This window comes from Sinocyclocheilus grahami, unplaced genomic scaffold (genome assembly GCF_001515645.1).
Source record: "Sinocyclocheilus grahami isolate Dianchi unplaced genomic scaffold, SAMN03320097.WGS_v1.1 scaffold1161.1, whole genome shotgun sequence".
Lineage (NCBI taxonomy): Eukaryota > Metazoa > Chordata > Actinopteri > Cypriniformes > Cyprinidae > Sinocyclocheilus > Sinocyclocheilus grahami.
In genome coordinates, this window is record NW_015506340.1 from 58063 (window position 1) to 66371 (window position 8309).

The 8309-nt window shown below is 36.0% G+C and overlaps 2 protein-coding genes across 7 annotated transcripts in view; one reads left to right on the forward strand and one right to left on the reverse strand.

The window, feature by feature from the left end:
• Positions 1-1684: 1684 nt before the first annotated feature.
• On the forward strand, positions 1685-4101 carry LOC107567470 (C-X-C motif chemokine 13). The gene is made up of 4 exons (XM_016253159.1): positions 1685-2661; positions 2945-3080; positions 3328-3411; positions 3529-4101. Exons 1-4 carry the CDS (start codon positions 2598-2600, stop codon positions 3569-3571), a joined length of 327 nt encoding a protein of 108 aa, XP_016108645.1. The 5' UTR covers positions 1685-2597; the 3' UTR covers positions 3572-4101.
• A 91-nt stretch (positions 4102-4192) lies between these two features.
• The window catches only part of cnot6l (CCR4-NOT transcription complex, subunit 6-like), a 15878-nt gene continuing 11761 nt past the window's right edge, over positions 4193-8309 (reverse strand). For 2 of the 6 annotated variants that reach the window (XM_016253153.1, XM_016253154.1), the window contains exons 11-13: positions 7207-7409; positions 6797-7002; positions 4444-4565 (exon numbers count right to left, since the gene is read on the reverse strand). In XM_016253153.1, coding sequence (XP_016108639.1) covers positions 4529-4565; positions 6797-7002; positions 7207-7409 — 446 coding nt within the window. In that variant the 3' untranslated portion in view covers positions 4444-4528. Of the gene's footprint in view, positions 4566-4846; positions 7003-7206; positions 7410-8309 lie in introns of those variants that run through there. The other 4 variants (XM_016253155.1, XM_016253156.1, XM_016253158.1 and 1 more) reach the window with 4 other exon arrangements.

An 8309-nucleotide genomic window follows, 5' to 3' on the forward strand; every position in this document is an offset into this window, starting at 1 on the left:
TTTTAGCCTCCCTCAAGAACTAAAACATGAAACTGAAAACTACATTTCACATCATTTCAAGAGAATGAAAACCAGGTTCCAAAGTGAAACAGTGAAAGCCCTTGTTTACAGATAAAAGAATAAGACTGCACAATTGTGATAAGAAACATGCAACATGAAAGTAACTTGTTTCTAAAATGTATTTATGCATCTGTGCATGTATTTCCCCCCTTTTATAGCTCATTGATTGAATAATGTACTGTATGGGTATCTTCCCTAATTATTTCTATTCTTGAGTTTTTTAGTGCATGCAGTAGGCTGTATGTGAGAGGATGGAAGATCTTCTAAATACACTTTGAGTTTTTATTATTGATGAGATAACTAATCCAATAAAAATACAAAATGCAAATGACCCCCCCTCCCCCACTAAAAAAAAAAACATTCAAACGTTTCTTGCCATGTGTTAAATATCGCCAGTGAGTTAACAAAATCCATTATTGAGATTCAGAAGTAAATTACTTTAAAATATTCCATATTATATTGTGAATTGATGTGATTATCTTTCCATCTCCGTTAAGAGTAAAGCTATATAATTAGTTTCCTCTGACAGTAAAATTCCAACTCATAAGCATAATTCTTTTTCACCCACTTTCTATTATACGTTTTTCACTTCCTCTTCTGAGCATCAATATAAACTGGGCAGAAGACGCCTCTCATCCTAGACTTGCTTCACTCCACATCTAATCTCAGCCTCAACATGTCTCTGCTCTCTTATTTACCTAAAACGGCCTGGGCAGTATTTGTTTGCACTGTAAGTTTAATCTAATAACAGAGCATTTGGACTGTATATCTGTAATTATGTGCTTCATATAGGAACCAATGATGGCAGTTTAGCCTAATTCTAGTCTAAAGCTTAATTTAGCCTAAAGACTGCCTACTTCCAGTTTCAAACTGCTTTCAAATCCCTCCACTGTTATTCAGTGGGATCTATATCTGGACAAATTGCTTGTCGTTTCAGAGCAGTTTAGGAACACATTTTCTTGCTGTCCATGACTTTTGATGCATGGTAGCGCTATTAGATGCTGGGTTCATGATGCCAATTCATATATGGTTTAAAAAAAAGTTCCAGAGTCCATTACGGTAAAGAAATGCCCGAGCCAGCACTTGTTCAGGGCAGTCTGAAAATAGACAAAATATACAGCTTGACAAAGGCAGCATTTTCTGTTCCTTCTTTTGCAATTTCTGTCTGTCCAACAAGGCACTTGTGTTTACCATCAAACTATTTTGGTAAACAAGTTTCAGCAAAATGTTCATACACTGATTATGCAACCAGTACTCTAAAATGTCCATCTTAAAACGGGAATCTGAGTCTAAGACTAGCTTTTTATCTTCAAGTAATTCATACTTTAATATAAATACTATTTATATTACTTGCATCATGTCAAATGTTTTACTACTACTAACTTGTGCTAATGTGCTGTTTATAAACTCTGCAAAAAAGAAACATCCCTGTATTTTAAAGATAATTTTGAAAAATCCAAATAAGCTTTACAGATATTTATTGGAAGAGGTGCATTTCTTTTTCTTTTTGGATTGCCTTTTTTTTTAGTTAGTTATTGTTTATATAATTATATAAATTGTTTAGTTATACACACACACACACACACTATGTTGCTTGAACTTTGACATATTGCCTCACAGTATTATTATGCATCAGCCTTAAAAGAAAGCTTTGTTTTGACTTTAACAATCAAATCAGACCTCACAACACAAATGTCAGATGACAGTATATTTGTGTACTGCACATTTGGGGGAGAAGATAATCAGGGCCACAAAATGTAGTTCAAACCACTTGGTTCTGTGAAGATGAGGAAACATCACATTTTAGCCTCCCTCAAGAACTAAAACATGAAACTGAAAACTACATTTCACATCATTTCAAGAGAATGAAAACCAGGTTCCAAAGTGAAACAGTGAAAGCCCTTGTTTACAGATAAAAGAATAAGACTGCACAATTGTGATAAGAAACATGCAACATGAAAGTAACTTGTTTCTAAAATGTATTTATGCATCTGTGCATGTATTTCCCCCCTTTTATAGCTCATTGATTGAATAATGTACTGTATGGGTATCTTCCCTAATTATTTCTATTCTTGAGTTTTTTAGTGCATGCAGTAGGCTGTATGTGAGAGGATGGAAGATCTTCTAAATACACTTTGAGTTTTTATTATTGATGAGATAACTAATCCAATAAAAATACAAAATGCAAATGACCCCCCCTCCCCCACTAAAAAAAAAAACATTCAAACGTTTCTTGCCATGTGTTAAATATCGCCAGTGAGTTAACAAAATCCATTATTGAGATTCAGAAGTAAATTACTTTAAAATATTCCATATTATATTGTGAATTGATGTGATTATCTTTCCATCTCCGTTAAGAGTAAAGCTATATAATTAGTTTCCTCTGACAGTAAAATTCCAACTCATAAGCATAATTCTTTTTCACCCACTTTCTATTATACGTTTTTCACTTCCTCTTCTGAGCATCAATATAAACTGGGCAGAAGACGCCTCTCATCCTAGACTTGCTTCACTCCACATCTAATCTCAGCCTCAACATGTCTCTGCTCTCTTATTTACTGCTGGCAGCTACTGCAGCCTGCTGCTTCACAACCCTCTTTGGTAAGAGTATAGAAATTTATTTTATAAAGTGCAGCATTCTGTGTGGTCAATATTAAGTGGTGTTTTTATACAAAGATGTCTGTACAAACCAAGTGCTTTCGAAGTTTAAAAGGTGGATCTGTTAAAGGGTCAAATGTGCTGTAATTTACTGCAGGTTAATTATGCACTCAACTGTTGTCCTAATTATTTTTTTTACATACTAGCCATTTATTCTGTGTTTTTTTATTTCTGATAGAATGGTTACAACATGTCATTCTAACTGTATCTACATGGCTTCTTTCAGCATTGCCAATGGATGGTGTTGTTGTCAACAGCAACTGTCAGTGTGTGACCACCACCTCATCCATAATCCCATCTCGGCTGTTCCAGAGGATTGAGATCCTGCCTCCGGGAGCACACTGTCGCAAAACTGAGATCTTGTGAGTCATGATGTTTTGCTTCTACTCATCGGTGGCACACACACTTCAATCACAGACATGAGGGAAATGTGCAAGGGGGTGCATGTTTCCTCTGTTCTGACAAACCTCAGCGCTCTCGAAAATAGGTTACATTTTTCATTCATTTGCCCACGCAGCTCTCAGACAAATGTCACTTATCGCCCATACATTTGTGTAAGACAGGCAAATATTGTTGCATATATTTATTAAATCGTTTTAAATTCCTCAGGATTACCAAAAAGGACAACAAAACAGTTTGCATAGACCCTGAAGCACAATGGATCAACAAAGTCCTCACAAGAGTAATGAGGAGGTAGGGTTTAAGTCTTAACTCCCAAAAACAAGACTGTCTAAGATAGAATTGACCTTTTGTTTTATCTTTCTTTGCATTGTCTAATGGCTGTCTTTGTTTCTTTTTCCTACTGTACAGCAAAAGAAATGTAAAGGAAAGTGCCAAACCCACTGCGGCATAAATCAAAGCGGACAAGAACAACTGCTATAAAGACATTTTCCACTTCCTACTTCACAACTATTCTTTTTCGTTAAACAGGCAACTCGTGTGCTGAATGTTATCAGGCTATATTTACGTAGTCACAAATTTGTTATCGTAGGCTGTCTACAAAATCTGTAATTATTCTTTTGAAATAAAACTCACAACCTTCTTCCTTTAAAATGACATCTTTATTGCCTTTAAGGTGGGAGACTAGGACTTTGTTGAGAATTTCTTGTTTTACAAATGGGCCACATGTAGCACCATTTTCATTTGCAAACAGAAAGTTTTTTCCACCAATATAATCATCACCATATATGTTCATAGACTAAACAAGATTTACAAAATGTGTATTCCTCAGCGGAGGATAAACTGCATGGAAAAAAACTCCCAAAGTCAATGAGAAAATCCAGTGAATAAGCCATCATCTCATTGGGAAAATGCTATTTTTTTGGATATTCTAATCATTGTTTCTCAAAGTTCTTAGCAAAACAATACTTTACATCATCTTACAATTATGCAAGTCCTTCATTAATTTGAATTTCTTATCAAGACTGACCTCAAACCCTGGTGCCATAATCCATATTCAATGAAAGACTACTGCTATTTTCCACATGCTTTTATTACTAGTTTAAAAATACTGCATGTTCATCAATCTGGATTAAAATAGCTGGTCATTCAGACCCTTTGCCATGAATAAATATGTTCAGCTTGTTCAGTGGGAATTTCTGCAAGGAGAACACATGTATCCACCAGAAAACAAAACTACTGCTACCACTAAACAATGTTGATTGTAAATTGACTTGCTTACAGTTATAAAAACATTATAACTGTATCACAGCCACTTAAGTAGTCACCATGTCTCTCTGGTGAAGAGAAGAGATGGACAGATGAATGGATGAGTGGATGGAAGGGTGCAGGGATGGATGCTGGTGCTGGCTCACTCTGTAAGCGTCTTGCTTTCACAGGCAGTACTGCTGTAGAAAAGATGGTTCAGACTAGGCACAGTTTGATCAAAGAGGAATGCTCTACTTATCAATTTCTGCAAAAGTGACAAAAAGTGAAAGCACTGATGCTCAAAAGTGTTCCACTTTTAGAAATGATGCAATGTCGAATTTGCACAGCATTGCGTGATTAACCTGATTAAATACTTTTGTAAATAAATACTTCGGTTTTGCTGACTAAAAATCTAAAATGTGAAGGTGTTGCACGTATCCAAACCAAATATGTCATTAAATTGAACAGGGATGCGAGTTAATCAGTGTGGTTATTGTTTATTTTCTGAGGTCTGATGGCAGTAAGTGATAAGTAGCATGCAGCACACATAGTCCAACACTAAATAGTCCACTTCAGCACCTCTGAGCTTCCTTTTGAAACGTATTACTCACACCAGCTCAACACAGAACAAGGCACAGTCTGCTGAAGCATGTTAGGGAAGTTATAGCTTTGTACAAAAAAGACATTAAGTGAGCCTGGATATGTCGAATAGACAAATACGATCAACAACCTAAGCTCCTCATTGGTTAAACATCACAAAATGCTCCAGGATTTTAACTCAAGACCTTGCTTTATACATTTTGATGATTGATATTTTTTTAGTTTATAAAAGTCTGAATTCATGCAGGGAAATGTTCTCACAGTAGTCATGTGACAGACAACACTAATGCCACTGACATCAAATAAATGCTTTAGAAAATGTAATAGTTTGCCCAAATTCATTCAGTTTAAGACTATAAATACACTACACAACTTTTACCACGGTTTGCACTCTTGACAAGTTGACACTAGCTGCCTAAAGTCAGAGCAAATGCAGATTTGAGTTGACAGATTTCACAGAAAATCACAGTGTGGGCACAGACTTTTTTCTTTTTTTTCCGCTTCGGACTATGAACTATGTCCAGTCGGACAACATCAAAAATGTCTGAGATGATTTTACAACGCATATTGTTTTAACTGGTTATTCGGCTCCTAGCAATGACAGATATGTTTCTGTGTTAGTTTGTGTAGCGTATTACAGCTTTTAGAAAAATTTAGCGAAAATTGTGTTTTAGCTTGCCAACCTTGCAAACCATAAATGTGTAGATATAACAGTGAGAACAGCCTTTAACTACAGAAACGCTCTCGAATCGTATAGTTGTGCCAAACAAATAAAATGAAAGAATCATGTCATTTTTCTCTTCTCCAACAAATCACAAAATGACATTTATAAATTAACATTCATCCTGTACCGATGCAGCTGGCAAGCCATTAGCATTGAAACAAATGTGAAACAGGACTAAGCTGAATTAGCCTGAGTTAAAGGGATAGTTCACCCAAAAATGAAAACTGTTCCACAGAAGAAACAAAGTCATACAGGTTTGGAACACCATAAGGGTGAGTAAAATGACCGTATTTTCATTTTTGGGCAAACTATGCCTTAAACCCCTAGGTAGTCTTCTGTAGCAATTATAAATTGTACCAATAACGTCAACCATCTACCAATCAAGAGATTCTCGCTGACATCATGAGATCACTGAGGCAGGGAGGACTTGTATTGTGTAAATATACATCAGTACTGTGATGTGATTTAGATGCTGATGCAAGCAGCAAGAGAAAACCGCACAGCTGGGTTATAATCAGTAGGGCTGGGATCCTCTTTAATAGTGTACATTTTTGACCAAAAGACAAGTTTGCATAATACTTTACATTGCACTATTAAGAATTTTCAATTAAAAATAGATATTAACTAATATTTGATTGCATAATAAAGAGACAAATGGGGTATTATTGTACTGGGAAATTCACAGATTTAAATGCTGTCAATGATTTCTTGTCAAATTTATGAGATGCTGAAGGGGAATTTAAAAGAGGATGCAAACTGAAACATCTTTTTTGTAATACTCTTGCTGACATTGTTATGCTACATGATCTGTCTTCGCTTAAGTTACACATTTCTACCATCCAAATACTGACACATGGCTTACACAATCTCACATTTAGACTCGATTTCCCTGAAAGCAGCATTTGTTTGGTACCAAACAGAGAATCCCAACCCTAATTTGGTATTAAGCTTTTGTTTTCATGTTGGAAAATGTAATAAGATCATATAATCGTGTGCAAAGTTTAAAAAAGGAACAAAGTAGGTGAGTACTTCACTCCTTAATGTGTGTGCCTATATTTGTAGGAGCTCATCATTCGTCCATGGTTTGGGGAAGGGGGGCTGCACTACCTGTGGACAGGCAGGTGCAGCCCGTTGAGGGGGGGTAAAGGCGGGTGGTACTCCAGCTGAGCCAGAAGGGAAAAGTGATCGGAGGGGATGTGCGGGTGGGGGCAGCCAGTTATGTTGTTGTCCTTCAGCCACTGAGTCTCCAGTGGACCCAGAATGCCCAGAACACGCATCTGTGTCTTAGAGAAGAAGATGTAGTCAATAACGCCCTACAAAATAGGAGAAAGCAGGTTTCAAAAATGGGTAAAAAAAAAAAATTAAAAAAAAGATAATAAAAATCTGTGACAATAATATAAAATTAGGAGCCAGCAGCTCCTAGTGCACTGGGGTTTCAGTGCAATACAATAACAAAGCAAATCACAATTCACTAAAACCGTGAAACCTAAATATATCTGAATTATGTATCTCCTCACCTTGAAGTCATAAGTGTAGTTGGTGTAGGGCATGAGATTCCCCTCGTAGGCACTCTTCAGCTGGAAACTGTGCGTGATACTGCCATCGGGCTTTCCGTTTTTGCCGTTGCAACTGAAGTTGGTTAAGCAATCACTGTAACGCAGTTCCTTAAAGTCTTTGTGATTTTCTGCAACTCCACCATTACTTAGATATTCCACCACACCTGTGAAAGGCCAGGAAACCTAGTAATGCTGAGACAAGAGCTTCATGCCGAATCTAAATTTTATGTCCATATTTCTCTTAGGAATGACATTAAAGGGGTCATATGATGCGATTTCAATTTTCCTTTCTCTTTGAAGTGTTACAAGCTCTTGGTGCATAAAGAAGATCTGTAAAGTTGCAAAGACTAAAGTTTCAAATCCAAAGAGATATTCTTTATAAAAGTTAAGTCAACCACGCCTACCTAAAACGCCTCGTTCTAACACGCCTAGAGATGGGTATCGTTAAGGTTTTAACGGTATTAGTACTCTTACCGATACTGCTTATCAATTCGGTACTTTAACGGTATTCTTATCAGTACTTTTTGTTATATATATATATATGACAAATTAAGAGCTGAATTAACATTGCTTTATATTCTGAAATGTAAAACAAATATTTAATGAAATGAATATAAAACATCAATTTGTAAATGCACCCGTGTGCAGGCATTTTTAGTGTTTTATACATAAGATAAGATACAGTAAGAACATGAACAAAGAAACAAAGTGAAACAAACTGACAAATACAATAAAACAAATATACAAATGAAATGAAATAAACAGTGCTGTCATTTTTCCATGAAGTTCTACTAACATTACTGTTCAGGTAAGTAATAGCCTACAAAAAAAATCTAAAAGTAATCAAATGTAAATGAACACTGCATAGTTTTCAGTGTATGTATTGATAGATTAATGCTTATTAAAGCTATAACGTTATTCAGATTAAGAGCAGATTTGCATTTTGATGGCCCAAGCGCCAGTCTGTCACTTTAAGACAAAATATTGACACACATCGGATTTTCTCCCAACTGTTCTCCTCCACGTAAGACATAAAATGTGTTTAAGTAAATACTCTCCAAGCC

Coding starts and splice junctions, on each gene's coding strand:
- LOC107567470 (XM_016253159.1), top strand. CDS start 2,598: ATGTCTCTGCTCTCTTATTTACTGCTGGCAGCTACTGCAGCCTGCTGC. Junction 3,081..3,327: donor TGTCGCAAAACTGAGATCTT/GTGAGTCATGAT, acceptor TAAATTCCTCAG/GATTACCAAAAAGGACAACA. Junction 3,412..3,528: donor CTCACAAGAGTAATGAGGAG/GTAGGGTTTAAG, acceptor CCTACTGTACAG/CAAAAGAAATGTAAAGGAAA.